The sequence below is a fragment of the Dermacentor andersoni genome, chromosome 1 (assembly GCF_023375885.2).
Source record: "Dermacentor andersoni chromosome 1, qqDerAnde1_hic_scaffold, whole genome shotgun sequence".
NCBI lineage: Eukaryota > Metazoa > Arthropoda > Arachnida > Ixodida > Ixodidae > Dermacentor > Dermacentor andersoni.
In genome coordinates this window covers 331086872-331104794 of record NC_092814.1, presented here as the reverse complement: position 1 = coordinate 331104794, position 17923 = coordinate 331086872, and the positions used below count along the sequence as shown (strand labels likewise).

Sequence of the window (17923 nt, the reverse complement as noted above, 5' to 3'; positions counted from 1 at the left end):
GCACAATAAATCTTGGCAAATTTAGCATGGAAAATGTGACATGGTTTCTTTATTGACAATTTGAAATGTGCAGGTGACATTAAAACGTGCCACAAGAGCGCTGAAAGCAATGAACTTGTGATAACATGAAGAATGATGCGAAGTAGCAAAATGATGAGTGCCAGTGTTTAACAGTAATACTCAACTCAATGCGAGTTGTTGACTAAATGGCAGCAGGTATATCAAAAATCGCCTAAGGGCGGCGTGACGTTCGGGATACCGATGCAGTGCAAGCACTTGCATATTTCGGCATAATCTTCCTCGTTGAAGTTTGGGAATTGGCCGCGACTGATTCGTGATCAGGCAAGTTCTGCCGCCAACTTCTACAGACAGGCAAGACCGAACAGGTCGTCCTGGGCTGTCCTGATGGCTTCCTCTAGCTTCTCTACAAAAACCACTTTATCGCAGCCCATGCCCATGCAGAAGATGTCCGGGCCTGGATCGCAAGCCATGATCAGCTCTAGGGTGAACACGGTTGCCCTCGTGAGTTCCTTGTCCGCCATTAATGTGGTGGCGCATGCCGGCGCAGTGTTGAGATGCAGCGACCGCGAAATCGCCGACTCGTGCAATTGCTGTTGTCCGTGGGAGCCCAACATCCTTACCTCGCGCAGACTGTAGTTTTCTGTTAGGCCACGCCGCAGATAAGGCGTGAGGATTGTATCCGGTCTAGTATGTTCCTTGACAATAGTCAGCTTTATGACACTCGTGTTCCTCCGCACAAAGTGTTCGAAACCCTGCGCCGTGGCTTATCTGAGGCATTTCTCGGTCCCCGTCAGTGACCTCATAGATTTCGAGTGCTCCAGTCCCTGAAGAATGAGCAAGCTTGTACCGGCGGTGGAAACCATGTCCAGCTTGAACTTCCTGAGAACCATACTTTCTCGTAAGAATCGCGAAAGCTGTCTGGCGACGTCGTAGAGCAGTAGAATCCCCGGAGAGATAGGGTCGTCAGCATGTGCTTGACGTTTAAAAGGCCCCGGAACAATGTCCCAACTCTGCCCATGGCTGGGCAGTTGAGCTCAAGGAAATGAAATGGAGTGTCCTTTTCTAATGCAAAGGCGATTGTCTCTGCCTGAGGACGTGAAAATCCAGTGAACGCGATCGTCCAGTCCACAATCTTCGATCTCTCCGAGAAGCTGGCTCTGCTCGCACTCGCTTCCCGTTAAGACGCCAAGTTTCAACTTCATACAAGTCGAAGAGTTTTGTGAAAGCGCCCGCACGAACTGCAGGCAGTCGGTGCAGGAGAATCCGCAGCCAATCAGGTTCAGCGTCTGGAGATTCTCGTTCATTTTCATGGCCTCACTTATCGAGTGCACAGCGTGAATACCCAGACACGAATCACGGAGAGACAAAGTTTCCAGCCAACGACTGTTCTTAATCAGGGCACCCAGGTGCTTCCAGCAGAAACTTGTGTCCGGCATCCATGTCATGTCGAGGTTGAGAGCGAGGAGCCGCAGCGTCATGTTTTGGGCCATAGCAGAAGCTAGTGTGTCCAGACAGGCGCCAGCCGGGCAACAGCGTCCGAGCTCGAGCTCCATCAGCTGCGTGTTGTGCTTGAGCTTCTCGAACAGCTGGGTCAGGTCGCACGTGATATCGAGGCTTAGAATTTCCAAGGAGCTGTCCAGCAGCCTCGAGAGCAGTTCAGTGCGCGTCGCACTGTAGGGGATCCTCCCTCGCAGTTCAAACTCTCGCGGTCGGCGGTGCTCCTTGAACTCCTCCGCGAGTCTGGCCAGAACGGAGTCCTTCATGGTCACGTTCCGAAGGGCCAAACACTGCAGTCCGTGGTTGGCAATGACCAGTGATGAGAGATGGATGCCCTCAGCTTCCATCAGCGTTACCTGCAGTTCAAAGGCAATCGATGTTGCGAAGAAACAAACACGTCGCGAGGCGTCATACGTGACGAAAGTCGGACTTCTGTAGTCCTTCCCCGTTTATATATATATATTTATTTATTAACTAAGATTGCAAAAAAAAATTTTTCCCCACCTTTGGTTCCACGTCAACGTTATATAGATGTTGCATGCACGGTCATGTTTTCCCGAGGAATGGGTTTTCCCGACAAACGCTAAACCGTTTGCACAACATTGCTTTCTCGGGCGCTTAGGAAAATGCGATTCGATGATGATTCAGCTTACGCTTGAGCAACCAACATGTAGCGTTCTCTGGTATCACCTCTACATTTACAGGCTGGCGCTACGCTTTCATTTCGCCTTAATATTTCCGCGTGCTAAAATTGTGAAAGTATGAGCGAACAAGCCCAGCAGCACGTTCTTTTAACCTTTCAAATCCCCTAAAGGAAAACGAACATTAATCATGGCCAACAACGTCGGGAATATTACAATATAAAAAAATGCTGGTTTTGTTATGACTGATCATGTTTCCATAACAGCCAGCATGAATCTTGCCGTTATATTTAACAGTGGTTCATCGCTTTCTATTTTTCTGTTGTCTACATAGACAAAAGTCAAGTCTAAGGCGTTGGGTGCCAAAACCGCGGTCCGTTAATGGGGCATGCCGTAGTGGAGGGCTACTTACTAATTTTCTCTACCTGGGGTTCCTTTGACGTGCACCGAAGTCTAAGTGCACGAACCTTCTTTTTTTTCATTACACCCTCACCGAAATTTGGCCACAGCTTCCGGGTTATTCATTTATTACAGATGGGCTATTTTGTTAATAATAAAGAAACTCAATTTTTTTCCCGAGTGATGAGCCGTTCTCGCCAATTTTTACATGGTTGCGGCAGGGTTCTATGGAAGCCACTTGTCGCATCGGCCGCTCTGTAACGCAACTTGCACGTACATATCGCAGTGAGTCGCTAGGGATGGTGGCCCCTCTGTGTGTCTCTGATAAGAAAGCCACTTCAATGGTGGCCTGCGAGAGCATGAGCTCGACTTGCGGAAGACGTGCCTCTCCGCCGAGCAAATGTTGCAAGTGAAGGAGTGAGGAAAAATGATTACCCACAATAATCCCAGAGAATCCTCAATTTCTCGCTCCAACGCGACCGTATTTACATGCATACTGAGGTTGTTTCTAGACAAGTGTCGGCGTCGGAGCAGCGATAAAAGCGCGGCTAATTTGTATGTGGTTTGTTACACATCAATTCTTGCTTGTTTATGCATTGTTTATGCAGTGACCGGCGCTTTTCCCCCCTAAGAAGCCATGAACACAACGAGTTTGCGCTTGCCGCTGCTTTGCTTTTGCTGAAATCTTGCAGCAAAATAGTATTTGACGGATGATGGTTCGGTATAACGCTAGACACTGTTACTTGGCTGGTTTCTCAAAATCAAAATACGAATTTACGTCCGTCCAAGCATCTCACCATAAAGGGGTGTTGACAACATGGCAGAAATGATTTCACTTGGTCACCCTCGTAGTCTTCTCCATGGTATTAGAATTTTTTTTTCCGTTTTTTTACATGTAGGTACGTGCGCTGACGATGGACGCAGACGAAGGAGAATGTGCATCTTTTTCTGGCCAGCTACGACTGCGCTTGAACGCACTGCTTAGTTCGAGCAAGGCCGTGAGCCGGCGAGTATAGACCCGCATAAGTACACTTCTGAAGGGCGTGAGAAGTCCCTTAAACAGCTTCGCAGTATTTGGTGTAATAATATGTTGCGCACATCCGCATACAACTGCGAAGGGGGTCTCTTTTTTTTCGCACCAGAATTATAGTAAATCGAAGGCACGACCTCATGCGGAAGAGCAGTATCGGCATATAACGCCATATCAATCAAGCAACTGCGGCGCTGGCTGGTCCATTCACTGGCTGTTCGCCCCCCCCCCCCCCCCCCTCGCACCTTTCTAATACACTCCATTGTTTGTCCATGCTAAAGCTGCGCTGTTCTTGGCGATAAGGGCATGTCACCTGATTGCCGACCAGCGTCGTGCAGGCAACGTTGTACGGCGGTGGTGTTGCGGGACGCGGAAAGGAAATTTCCCCGCCGCTTATAGGAATTTCTCGCGAGAAATTTCGTCCCCCTAATCGGCGCTGGGTTCTAGCGAATGCGCGTGGGCACCTGCACGAAATCGCCAGGCAAGCCGCAGCGCCTGGCTTCCGCATCTCCTGGTAAAGTAGTTGGAAAAGCACGCGTTCTAACGGTAAGAGCTAAGCATCATGTGCAAGGCTCTGTAACGACAAGTCACGAAGCCGCACTCGACTGTGCCACCATGTCGGTTCCTTGCAAAAATCGAACCAAATTATGAGGTTTATTGTCCCAAAGCAACACACCGGCTATGAGGTGCTAGTAGTTATAGATCTAGGTAAACTAATGTTTGTTACATATTGTTCCGATGATACTGGGTCCCTAGCCAAATGTACTCAGAACAGAAATTAAATGAAAAGGACAGCCCGCACCCACCACAAGCAACAACAGGAGTAAAATCAATCAAATGCAAGAGGAGCTTTTAAGCAATTAATACCCAAAGCATAAAATTTTTATTTATAAAAAGGCAATAAATACAAGCGGGCTGCTCAGCTACGAGAAGACTTGCTGGCATAGTGAGTTGATTGAAAAGACCGAGAATTGAGTGATGGAGCATTACGCCGTCGGGAGAGTTGTTGCGCAGTGCTTTGAGTTTGCTGAAAGTAGTTGTGGTGTAGAAAATGTGACAGAGATTACGCTTGCTTCATAAAGAAGATATATTTAGGAAGAAGACCAACGGCATGCAACCTAGAGACAGCGAACTTTTATCTGGGATCAAGAAAATTATGGACCGAGATTCTTTTTTGGTAACAGCCGAATGCTCTAGCGGATTGCGCCACGGAGGCTGGACTGGTAATACAAGAAAGGAGAAATGAAAAGTGAGAGGAGATAATGGCGGAATGCGGAGTTTTACAATTGAGACGTCTACTTAGGCAAGCGGGAAAAAGATTTAAAGTTAGGGGAATGGGCTGAGGGTATTAAGGAAGAACAAAATAAAAATGTGCGTGTGAAAGAACCAGGAATGATATGTATAAATTTAAATTTAAATATTAAGTTTAACGTCCTGAAACTGCACAGGTTTATGAGCAGGGTTCCGTGTTTTCGGTGTTCACCGATAAACACTGAAAATTACCCACCCAGGCGGTTTTCTCTAATTCGATAAAAATGGAAAAAACACGAAATTGGAGCTGTCCTTAAAAAGAAAAGATGGCAAAAATCGCCTGGAGTCTATGATTTTTTGAGTCACCAGACGACAGAAAAAATCTCAGACGACTCATTCAGACGTGTTTTTCACTTCGCGTGCATATTTTGTTTTCGTTTCTTGTTGAGAAAGAGCTTTTACAGATGCTAAAACAAGTAAAAAAACTTTGTTTATGTAAGCCCCTTACAGAATATCCACACTTTAAAGTTCCATCTGGTGAAGATGGCCTTGGCAGTATCTGGCGAGAGCACAGCAAAGAATGGCCGGTCGCGCCAAGAACTTCATTTAATTCTCTTGTCATCCCCGTGTCAAGCAAAAACGTACAACGTGCGTTCTCTGGACTGAGTTTCTCCGAGCCGAAAGGAGCATGCTCCGATGGCTGACAATTTTTTCGCAATGCACATGGCAATTTCTTTCAACAAAAATTACGTATTACTTTCATGCTCCAGAATGCGTCGCATTTCACTTTTTTTCACTGGTGGGTTCATTAATTATTATGTAGAGTGTTTGGAATCTGTTCAATTAAGAAGTGTCATCTCAGGTGCGTTATATTTTATGCGTTAATTGTATACAGCCGATTTACAACGCAAGCGCCGATAACCACCGATTTCTCTCAGCCATTGAAATTAGACACCGAAAAACACCGGTTCAAAGGGGGGCGGGGCAGAAATAAACACTCATTAATAACCCCCGGATTCGAAGAAAAATACCGACAACACCGAACACTATCAGAGACGCCATAATGAGGGGTATCTCCGAATTAATTTTGACAACCTGAGTGTATTCAACATGCACCCGAAGCACGGCACACGAACGTGTTTGCATTCCACCCCCGTCGGAATGCGGCCTCCGCGGTCGGGAATATAACCCGCGATCAGCAGCACGACGCCACAGCCACTTAGCTACCGCGGGGGTTCATTCGATACGTGTCGCACGAGCGGTTTGGTAAAACTGGCGCTTGAGACGCCCGCGGCCCACGGCCTATAGCCAGCCAAACAAGCGAGCCATAAGGCACCTGAATGCTCAATATATTTTGGACTCAAGTCTAACCTTACGACACGCGGCCGAGAGGCTTGCTTGCCTGATCGTCTTACAAGAATGAAGAGGGGGCAAATAAAAGCTAGAAAAATAAGAATGATAAGTGAAAGTGAGTTCCGAATTTTGTGGAGGGCTGGGAATCAAACCATGCAGCGACCTCCTGGTTAGCACCAGTCCGCCATAGCCACTGACCCACCACGGCGGCTGCCTTATCAGCGCTGTCACACCATTGTGCCGCGTAAAGATGACTAAATTATCGGCACATTCCTCATGATGCCTGGAAAAAGCGTGCCTTTATAAAACTCACCCTGTCGAGGCTCACGTGCGTAAGCAGCTCCGTTTTGTCGAGCAACCGAACCAGAGGGCACACTTCGAACGGGATCTCGATTCCCTCGACGCCGGTCAGGTGGGCCGTGACGACCCGCTTGGAGAACGTGATGTGTTGCAGGAACTGCACCGGGCGAAAGCACTCCAGCACTGACACGTTCAGGATGACGCCCGAGATACAGCGGTGCTCCCGCAGAAACCACAATGTAGCCAAGAAGAGCACCGCAGCTTTGGGGTCGTGCGGAGCCATGGGACAGCTATGGATCATGTTGAAGTGTAGGCTGCCTTCGCGCAGTTCGTCAAAGTCAATGCCGAAGGGGTTCAGGCACTCGTTCAACTCTTCCTGCATCGCGCGCAACGGCAATAAAGTTCGTAAGAGCTGCTTCCAGAAACGAAATGAACTGGCTCGTTTCACGGCTCGAACTCGTACAAGGTGAGTCGGCATAAGTGCCGTATATGAACAGTTCTAATTGTCTTGCCTGCCTTGTCCCTTAGCGATTCCGGGAGCATTCCGGGAGATGTTTTGTGCAGTCGCAGTCTGTCCTAACGTACGCTTTATATGTGTGTAAAAGTCCTTTTGTCACTGACCTGCACAGACAACGAGCAGAAGAACGTCATCTGGTATCTTAGTGGTAGGAAACACTGCGACAAGCGTCTGTGCGGTGAGCTTTATATAAATTCAAACAGTTAACCAATGCATTGCAGCTAGTGTGTGTTGTGTGTGATGCACACCCTTTACTTTTCTGCGTGGACGTGGTTGAAGTGACGGAATGAGTTACCACATAAGTCAACATCCAGCAGCGGGCACCTCCGTTTTGCTGCGTACATGGGCCGAGCAGTAAAGGCATATTTATTACATCTCGGGCGACCTGGGCAGCCCTCTCGAGCAACTTAGGGTCATCCTCGAACAGCTCTTCGGCGAACTTCAGGAACCTGAATGCCTCCTTGTCCATGATCTGGAAGTGTCAGAGATGTCAGAGGAACATGGTGGCTGGAGCCTAAAACATCAGCAACGTTTACAGTCTAATTATTAGTTCGTCAAACTTTTCTCGTGAGATTATGTGCGTATGTGATGCGTTCTTATATCTGGTTCACTTATTCCGAACTTCACATACAGAACAAAATTCTGGCCCAACCGGTCTACAATGACCATTCAAGCATGCGATCAGCCGAAACGCGTCATGCATATGGGGCGTGTACCGCGGCGGCGCTGTACTCTCGCGCTTCCCCATGGACGCGCGGCGCCTCCTGGGGGCGCCGCCGTAAAGCACGCTCATACTCCCTGGCACATACACATTGACCCGAGTTGGCGCCAAAGAGGTTCCTTGAAAAGTGACACAAACCCACAGGCACACAACAGTGGAACACACCCAGTGGCACACACCCACGTGAACAGACTACATAGTAGACTTCACAACCTTCTGGATGGGTCCACATGTTTATACTGCAATATCTCCTGGATCGGCCCACGTCTTTTGGTGGCATAGCTAGACAGCCGGAACGAGACGTGGTCCGACAATGACAAGAATGCTATTCGCATTTAAACAACAACACTCAGTTTGGTAGCCGAACACAGGTGTACGTGGGCTAGGAATGTAGTACCGTAAACAGTGCTTTTATCAGTTGGATTCGATTAGTTGATAGAGTTTGACGGCTACAAGAAACAGCACTTGAGCCATGTTCCACTGGCTCAAGCCGGGGTTGGTTAACGTGCCCCGAAATGTAACTGCGCGAGTGGTTTTGCCTTCCACACCCATCGGAACGCTGTTGACAAGGCTGGGTACCGAACGCGCCACCTTGGACACAGCAGCAGAATGCCATATATAGTCACTGAGCTACAGTGGTGGTTTGGCACGGACCGTCGAGATTCTCTTGCAACAAAGAAACAAAGCACAAAAAGCCTTTAACCATTGTAAAGACCCTTTGTGAGGCGTGAGAAATGTACTCATGGTTTCTGCTATACCTTTTTCCTAAACGAACTGTACCATATGGAAGAACTGCTAACAATTATTTTGCTGTACAAGGATATTAACTAAGAAATCGGCGGGACAACACCTCATGGCTATAAGTTAACTTCGAGGTTGCCATGTGCGAAGGTGGGACACGCGTTGTCTGTCTGCTCACCTTAATTGGGCCTCATCCTTTCAGGCTCTGAGGTGATTACGGCTTCTTATGAAAGGGTTCAAAACACGAATTGCAAAGATGCATTTGGCAGGTTCTACTCGTAAATTTTGTGCGTTTTGCCTGCGAATTAAGTCATTGAGTACCATCGGCGCCTTTCGCGCGTAGTGGCGTTGCACGGGTCCTATGCACAGGGCCCATTGAACCAACCCTCTGTTGGCACCGCTCTCATAATTGAGTAGTTCTTGCTTCCTTTCTTGTGATATACGAGGCTGCACCGACCCTTGCGAAAGCTCCTGCCATTGATGAGCTGTCTGTCCAGTATGACCCGAAAGAACAAGTATATATGCTGTTTCTGTAGCAGTGCTGGACGTCTTCACCTACTCCAAACAGCATATTTGCATGCTGAAACAATGACTCACTCTCACGCCAAACCTGTCTACATTAGATGTAACTGCTTTACTGGAGCTATAGGTGTGGTCCAGCAGTGAGGGGCTTACTTCACGGTTGCGATGGCAGTCTTTAACTTTCTCGCCGGCAGCCTCATAGGCCGCCCTGTTCCCCGCTCCCCTCATGTTGTGTCCCACTACTGTGTATACTAGAATATGCTAGTACATTGCAGCCCTGCGAGACGTCGCGCTTCAATCGCACGACTGTAATTGATGTCGCTGCTCATTGGTTTGGAACCGCATTCCAGCATCGCCTTCGCGACCATGTGAATTGAGCTTCGTTTCTCAACAGGCTCAGTATTGAATGAAACAAGCTTTAATCCTTATAAACAAACACACTGTGGTATACGGCTGCTAATGCGTTGCTTTAGTTCATTTTCAGTTTTGTTCTTCCTTTCAGGTTTATTTGCGACCCGTCGCGAGGAGCCTCCCGTGCATACCAGCGCGAGCGAATTCTGCTGTTGGCGCGCAGCGAAGCATGGACGGAATTAAGGCGCAGAGTGTTAACTTTTCTTGACCGAAATCCTTGCGTAGCTTCCACAGCGTTGGCTGCTATGTATGGAACGGAGTATACGCGGCGAGAACACAGCGCAGGGTCAATTCACATGACCGCGACGGCGAGGCTGAAATGCGCTTACAAACCAACGAGCAGCGACATCAATTATGGTCGTGCGATTGAAGCGCAGCTACATCTCGCGGGGCAATACACTAGTCGATTGAAATTATGTATCCAATACGTGAACAATGGAAACCCTCGGAAAAAGTAAAGACAATGGCATTAGAATAGCAAAATGGGAAATCACAGGCCGTTTGCTTCCATCCACTAATATTTATGGGTACGAAACTGCAGGCTTTCCCAAGTTTGCTCACGGCACGTTGGCTCGTGGTGATGCGTGCTGAGATATGCCGAGATTGTATTACCGTATTTCCCACTTCGTTGCCGTCAAAACTCTTATGCGTAGCCATAAAATATTATTGCAATATATATAGTGTGAATATAAGATTGGATCTGCAATCTTTTTTTTTTACTGCCATTTCATTAAATATATTGCAGCTATGTCTTCAGCACCAGAGAACGACTACAGAAGGCACGCGTTAAAGTGTTACAGGGCCACTCCGGAGATTTTTCGATGTCAACGGATGTTGACGAAATTCGCTGGGTACGTTCCTCGGAACACTTTGGTCATGTGCTCAAAAAAGCACGGTTTACAGTTGCGCAGATTTTTTTACAAACGAATTTAATTGTCTAGAACACCCTACCTTGCCTCCTCCTCAGTCACAGGCCACATTGTGTATGACGTCAGAAGTGTTCCATGCAGAGCATGCCGGGACCATGCAGACGACAGCGATCAGAAGTGGACGATCGTGAGCTAGTGCATGGCGTGAGATGTTGGTGTCGCGAGAAGTTGCGTTACCTACTGATGTGCAAGAGATGGGAGCCAAATGGTGTGGCGTTGTTGGCTGCACGAACTTCAGCCCTCGCCATCCGCACACACAGTTTGAGCCGATGCCGATCGCGTTCAGCGAAGGTTAAGCTTATATGTCACAGTCGCGTAGTTCATGCGTATGCTGCAGGCGGACCTGAGCGACTGACCCGAAGCTAATTAAGCCCTCAGGATGAAGAAAACTCCTTCTGTATAGTTCAGTTATGCCCATACGTATTTCAAATAAACGATTCCTCATTTCGTACACTGCACACACAAAAAGCGAGAAGCGACGATACGGAGCAGTATCGATATTGTTATGTTGCCGTTATCGACGGAATACTGCCCGGAATACCTCGTTTGAAATTGCTTTGCACGCTCTTTTGACGCCGAAAAAAACCTGCAGACATCAGTGACTCCTTCAGCAGAATCTTTTATAAATGGCGTGTGAAATGCACGTGAACGATATGTGTTTCAGTATCGCTTCTCTTTCCAGTAAGCAATGCTTACGACTTATGAAAAAAAAGAGAAACTCTTCCAATAAGTTACAACATTTATTGTGGATGGAAACATCGTTACTTGCATGCAGAGGTCATAAATATATACAGGGCGTCCCAATTAACCATGATGCACCAAGATTTTTAAAAAATGCAATTGCATTACTCTAAGAAAACGTAGTGATTGTTTCCAGTACAGTGTAGTAGCCGCCAGTAATTTTTTCGTTACTGAGATTTATTTAGGTAAATAATTATCTAACACTAGAGGTAATATCCTAATACTAAAAGTGCCAATAAGGCATTTGTAGCCACAGCCAAGGGATGTTCGCCGCCGGATGACGGCGAAAATGCATGCTGCTGGCCGAGCACTGCCGATAAACGCCCTGCCGCTTCCTCGTCGCCAGTCACGATGCAGCCGACCTTGTTCACCGAACGCACGCTTGAGAGCAGCGCAATACCACTGCGCAAACGCTCGGTCACGGTTTTTTTCATATTTCGGGGGCTTTCTTTGCAACCCGGAAAAAGACTACGTGAGGCGTATCGTCAAGGAAACAACTAGATCGGTGGTTCCTGAAGGTGCTCTACAAATCTGCGCATTATACTTGGGGTCCTCGGCCAATAATTTAAGAAATTGGGTAATTAAACTTAATTAGCGAGTTATGGAGAAAAAAAAAATGTCTGAGTTACTATAGGACACTGCGAAAAGGATGCGTCGGGTTTAATTCGCTTCCGACGCGCCTTTCATTTTTAAATTCTTGGCTCAAATTATGTGGGACACCTCCTTTTCCGGGAAAATGAAAACATTCCGCCTATGGATACTTCCTTAAATTAAATGCGAATACGAACATGGGTGTGTTTTTGTGTATTGTCATGCAGACTCATTATTTAGCTTCCGAGCTGCACTGCTTGCCTCGTATCCCAACTTGGCAGCAAGCGTAGGCCCCTTCGATACAGCAGCGTAAACAACCGCCTCGTTCAGCTGTCAACGATGTCTATACTGGCATCGGCATTTCCGCGAGAAAACTACGGGTTCTCTAAAGGAACGATCACACGCGCAAAGTCCTCATCTATGTCCCCTTAACGAAATACATTGTGTGCATGTAGAGAATACGAAGAATGATAAGTAGACAGCATAACGCTCCCCTAATACAGTCTCCCGCTCGCTGTTTCCGAAGGTGCATGGTGCTCGTATCAGCGCGATGCAGAGTGATGAAACGGTGCTTACATGCACCAAATCTGTGTTTTGATATGTTCTGATATTATTTGATATCACCGATGAGCGGCTAGCATTATATCTCAAGCGAACGACGAGTGGTCGCTGCACCTGCCGATGTGAACAAATGCTGGACTGTCAGCGGTGTTCTTGCGGGATACAAATGCGGAAAGTCGCGCTTCCAGATCTTGCAGTGAGTATGCGAAGCGCTTCTCACGAGTAGGGGTAGAAGACCTAAAGTAGCAAGCAGCACGTATATGATCAGTGGTTAGGGCTATACCCTTGGTCTTCATGTCGTAGCATGATATGTAGCGCATGGGCGCTGCCTCTCGTGGTGGCGGGTCGAATGCGAACAGCGATTCGTTGCTATCGAATTCGTAAGAATCATTCGTGAGGCCTGTCAATATTGACAGATCCGAAGGACTGGTGCGACTGACATTGTCACCCGAAGGTATTGCGCGGTCACGATTCCGCCGAGTGTCTGCTCTTCGCTGTCAGTGGGCGAGACCGGCATGCCTTGCGCGCCTTCCTCTGGGGACGGGACGCTCGTGACGTCATACGACGAGGTTCGCTCGGCTGCTTGGTCAGGTTCCGGTTTTGTTCTTGCGCTTTTTTTTCTTATTTAAAATTATTTTCGAATTTGCGTCGCAGTTCTACTATCAGCAAAACGAGTTCTTGGTCGAGTTGGTCCCTTAGTGCAGGCATAACAGCAGCGCCAAAAAACACACACAAAAGAAAAGAACCCTGACAGACACGGACTATCGCTGCCTCACAACTGATTTTATTCCACAAAAAGAAGTTGAATACAAAGGCTGCTTCGCGCATGCGCTTTCGAAGACAAAGAACGCGTGCCACCACAACATCCCACAAAGTACAACTTATTTTCTTGCTGAGAAAAGGTCCCATTCCGAACTATATAACACAATTGACTTATCACTAATGCAATCACTGCCGTTTCTCTTTTTATGGAAGGCTTCCAGTAGCTCTCGTGCGGTGTGGTCTCTGCCCCTACGTAATATCTTCGCACTCTGAAAATGCGGCGAACACTTCTTGCAGAAACTGCAGTGCTGTACGAAGTACACGTCTTCGCTGTTCTCTAAATTTCGTTGGTGCTCCCTCAACCGATCCTTCAGGCAACTGCCAGTTTGGCGTACATAGGCTTTTTCGCAGGACAGCGGTATCTCGTATACCACTCCTTGTTGGCACCGAACATATGGCCTGGCATACTTTTTTCCACATCCACCTTTTGCGGATTCCTTGCCGGAGATACGAGGGCATAGCTTGGATAGCTTTTCCGGTGCCCCAAACCTGCCCGCAACCTTCAGTTTGGGCGAAATTTCGTCTTGGTAGGGTACCACTTCAGCTCGCAAGTTTATTTCCTCTTTCCTCTTCTACAGGCTTGTCGTGCGCTTCTTCACTTTTTCAGGAGGGTCTCGGCAACAGTCGTCACGACTGACTGAGGGTAACCAGAAGCTGAAGATCTTTCCAATAGACTAAAAAAGCTGGTTTGCATTTCATGTTCGCACGATTTGTCCAGTGCTGATACCAGGCATAGGTTCACAATACTTCATTTTACGACCTTTGAATGGGCGGAATCATAAGGCAAGAGCTGCTTTTGTACAGGCGGAGCATAGGCCCAACACACACGTTCCTCACTATATTGACACGTATGTCTAAAAACTGAAGGGCATTCTGCTTCTGTGACTCGCAAGTGAACGTCAGTCCCTTTCCATGCTTTTTAAAATCATCTCAAATTTTATTAACAGTAGCGCAGTAGTGTAAAGGGCTCTGCTTGTCCAATATGATCAAAACATCGTCAACATGTCGGTACACTTTCGTGACTTCGTCCGGATTAAAAAAAAGAGGATAAAATCTGGTCAATGCTGGCTAAAAAAATATCACTTAAAATGGGTGTAACGCATGATAAGATGCAAATGCCTTTGGTCTGCCAATAGTGCTTGTTATTAAAATCGATAAAAGTACTTTGAAGATAAACAATAAAGAAGGGTCAAACAATTGTCAACAGACATGCCAGCCGAATTCTGGAAAGGAACGACGCCACTCTTGGCGATGCACTACTTCATTGCTGTGAAGAGCTCTTGGTGGGGTATTGAATAATATAAATCTTCCATATCTACAGAAAACGCGTAGGCAATGCTCGGTTTAGACTTCAGAAAATTCATAATTTCCTCAGAATTCTTTATAAGGAAAGGGTTAGTGATGGCCAATGCTTTTAACGATTTTTGAAGAAACTGGCTAACAAGCAATTGCCAAGTCCCCTTTTCACTGACTATAGTGCGCTCAGAAACATCAGGTTTGTGCGTCTTGGCACTAAAAAAAACACTTCCAACGCGTTGCCTCTACACTTGATAATCATGTTACATAGCATGTCGATTCGAACATCCTTGCAGAAGTTGGCAACTTTTTCATAAAGAACTGAACTGCTTTCTCCTCAAACATATCCTTTGGTAGAACTACAAAACCTTCAGTGTTAAAGAAGGCCGCCCCACTACTGTGCGGTTCGCACATTAGTGCGTTTCGCAGTTCGAACTCCATCGGAATGCTGCCGCCGTGCTCGGTATGTGTTCTCGCGCTCTCAGGCTTAGCAGCGCAACGGCAAAGCCACTACGCCAGCACGGCGGGTGTGTTCGCATTTCATCTGCCGTCGGAGGTACTCAGCGTATTGCACGTCGGAGCGGCACACATAATGGCTACCAAGCTCCTTATTTAACCAAGCACCGAAGCTTATCTCTCATAGCAGACAAGTCGCTGCCGATTTCGAGGTTACTTCTCAGATATGGTGGTCGCCGGGGTCCCCATGTCCAAGATTCCTTCCATTTAGCTGCATACAGAAGGCTTCGCGTTGCGGAGCTGTATAACTGGCTACAATGAACCAAACGCAAAGGCAGGAGAATTCGTAGCGGATGACAACACTTACGTTTAGCGGCATCAGGAGCCGGCGGCCGGGCCTGGTCACGTCAGCGCACGCAGAAACCAGTGCTAAGCCACTGTGGCAGGCTGCGCGTGCTCGGAACAGTTTGGCGTTCCTTCCAGTGATGGCGCCGCAGTAGCAAAAATTGTTTAGAACTCACCTCCAGACGCGCCAATTTCAATTTAAAAAAAAGGCGATGTTGCCTACGTCCAGCCCCATTATTTTTCTTGAACAAGCTTTCATCGAACATGGAATAAAAATAACCAGGGAGAGCATTATGACGTTGTTAATACGGAGCCATATAAAAAGGCGGTCCGCGAGCAGAAATAAGCCGAGTCTATATTTGTGTAGTTTTGGCTGTGCTTTCGCCACGCGCAGCCTTACGCCTAACCCGCCTCGCTTTTTTCGTGGTCGCTTAAACGAAAAGTATTGTATAGGCGTCACTTATCCATCAATTTACAAAGAAAACATGCATGAAAAAGCACGCGAAGCAATAATTGCGGCCACTGCACACGTGACCACATAAGGAAAACGTATCGAGGTAAGATAACACGTCGATCGCTTGAAGCTTGCGTTTCACTTCTTGCGGGCTGTAGTGCGCCATATCTATTCGTTCAGGAACTACGCCGCTGCTGCATTTAGAATTCATTTCAGTGAGTACGAACAAGCAGTTGTGACACGGTAATGGCTCGGATAATGTTTATTTAATGACGGAGGTTATGTCAGTCTTAATTGCGTTAGGAAGGACAAAAAATTCGGGCAAAACTCATCCACGATGACTATCCAATGAGAATGGCCCAAACACGTCATGTATGAGACGTGTAGTACAGCCGCGCCCCTCTATCGCGCTTCCCTCTTAGAGTTACTATATATGGCTCCCTCCCCAATGGGCACAGTATACAGTACACTCTAAACACGAATTAGGCCGTATGGGCGTTTTAACAGCTGACACGCCCTTTTAGAGCGCAGCTCTTAGGCCCCCATTCCTGCGGCTAGGGCCGGCGTCTGCGCCCCTCGTAACTGAGCGAGCGTGCACGGCGTGCACAGAGAAGGATGAAAGAGCGCAGCGGGGGATGAAAGACTGCGATAGCGAAGGGCGCGAGGAGGAAAGCACAGGAGGAAGGTATGGCGAAAGCGTCAGAAGAAAAGCGTAATGCCGCGCAAGATGGGCTCTGCGGCCGCGATGGCTGTGAGATGGAGCCAGACTAGCGTGCACCGTCTGGTCACCGATGACGCCACCGATACCATATGTGGAAACTAGAGTGCACTAGAATTTGAGCGGGACGAGCGCCTGGGGCGGCGCATGCTTTGCAGGTACCCTGCAGTGAGGCGCGACGACTACGAAAAATACTGTGGTGACGCTACGATCGAAGTGGATTGGGCCGCATCAAGGTTGCGCCAAGAGAAAGAAATTTAACAAGAGGGGACACTCGGCGAAAACTGGCGTTAGGAAATACGTCACGGTAGTAGTAACGCCGACAGTTTGCTGCCGCGAGCATCGAAAAGAATGTCAAATGAGGCTACCAGAAATTGTTTAATTTTTTTAATTCTTTGCCGGCAAAAGTAAAAATATCTGCGTACAAATTAAATTAAACTTTGCGGCTTACTTCCGTTGCCTAGCGACAGGCGAATCGGCGAATGACGAGCCAGATGCATGCGTCATTCGTCAGACACGCCGCCAAAGCGGGCGAGACCGGCTGCACATCTGAGCGTTGGACTGTTCGGTCACCCGTTTGCCTGTTTTGCTATTTTTAGATTTAGCCTGGTTTGGTGGGCTCCCGGCGAATTCTTACGTCCTTTCTAAACTTCGACATGGCAACACTGCACTATGAGACTATACGGCAAGGTGAGAAATTTTATTCGACAGTCTGCGAACCAAAACGATAGAAAGTTGGGCGAGTTGGTAAATAAAAATTTAGTTGAGAGTTAGCGTTCATCCTGTCTGCTTCTAGTCGCCGTCCGTGTCACTTGGCGGTACAAAAAAAAAAAAAACCGTCTGCGAAGCATTTCAAGCAATTAGGTTTACGGCACGGCACTTATAGGCTAGACTTGTGACGCAGTTAACGAAAAACAGCGCGGCCGTCATGGCGCACTTGATTTGAATTAATGAATCGTACTGGGAGATGTTTGCGACGCTTTCTATGAGCGCCACTATTATTTTAACTTATTTCGGTAGTTTTGGGCATGGTGGGCCCACAGGGCGCTTTGACGCTGTTTCGCGTGTACTGAATCTTACTGCGACAAATTTTGGCGCTTTCTCTGACCCCCAACATTATTGTTACTAATTTCGTTACTTTTTGGGGTACTATTCAAGCGCACTGGGCGCGCCTGGCGCTGTGACGCGGTTAGCGAAAAGCAGCTCGACCGTAGTGCGCAGTTAAGTATCGTGCTTTAATGCAGTGACAAGACAAGTTTATGACGCTTTCTCTGACACCCAACATTGAAAATTATTTTCGCTACTTTCTTTTGTTACCTATGAGGCACGCTCGCCGCGCCTGTCGTGACGCAGCTCGGCCGTGGCGACAAAGTTAGTTTGGCGCGTACTGTCTTACTGCTACAACTTTGTGACAGTTTTTATGGCCCCGAAACCAAGTTAAGCCACCTTTCGCTACTCACGCTTGTCGAAAACGCGATGAGCAATTGCCAAGAGTGATAACACGGGAGCGTGTAGCTTGCGCCGGCAGAACGCGCAGAAGATAATGCCAAGGAGCTCAAACGCCAGGAACTTGTAAATCGAAAGTTCTGTCTCCTGATCGACTGAA

General features: G+C 47.7%; 1 protein-coding gene across 1 annotated transcript; it reads right to left on the bottom strand.

The window, feature by feature from the left end:
- Positions 1 to 20: 20 nt before the first annotated feature.
- LOC129381326 (uncharacterized) lies at positions 21 to 15256 on the bottom strand. The gene is made up of 4 exons (XM_055064073.2): positions 15168 to 15256; positions 7305 to 7481; positions 6506 to 6868; positions 21 to 1874 (listed from the first exon to the last, which is right to left on the bottom strand). The coding sequence occupies exons 1-4, from the start codon at positions 15177 to 15179 to the stop codon at positions 1056 to 1058; spliced, it is 1371 nt and encodes a 456-aa protein (XP_054920048.2). The 5' UTR covers positions 15180 to 15256; the 3' UTR covers positions 21 to 1055.
- Between the last annotated feature and the right edge of the window lie 2667 nt (positions 15257 to 17923).

Bases quoted from the DNA above. Each gene is read 5' to 3' on its own strand.
- LOC129381326 (XM_055064073.2), bottom strand. The intron at 6,869-7,304 runs GTAACTCATTCC...CGCGCGATGCAG, and splicing joins GCTGGATGTTGACTTATGTG to GAAGAGTTGAACGAGTGCCT. The intron at 1,875-6,505 runs GTGAGTTTTATA...TTTGAACTGCAG, and splicing joins CGCACGTGAGCCTCGACAGG to GTAACGCTGATGGAAGCTGA.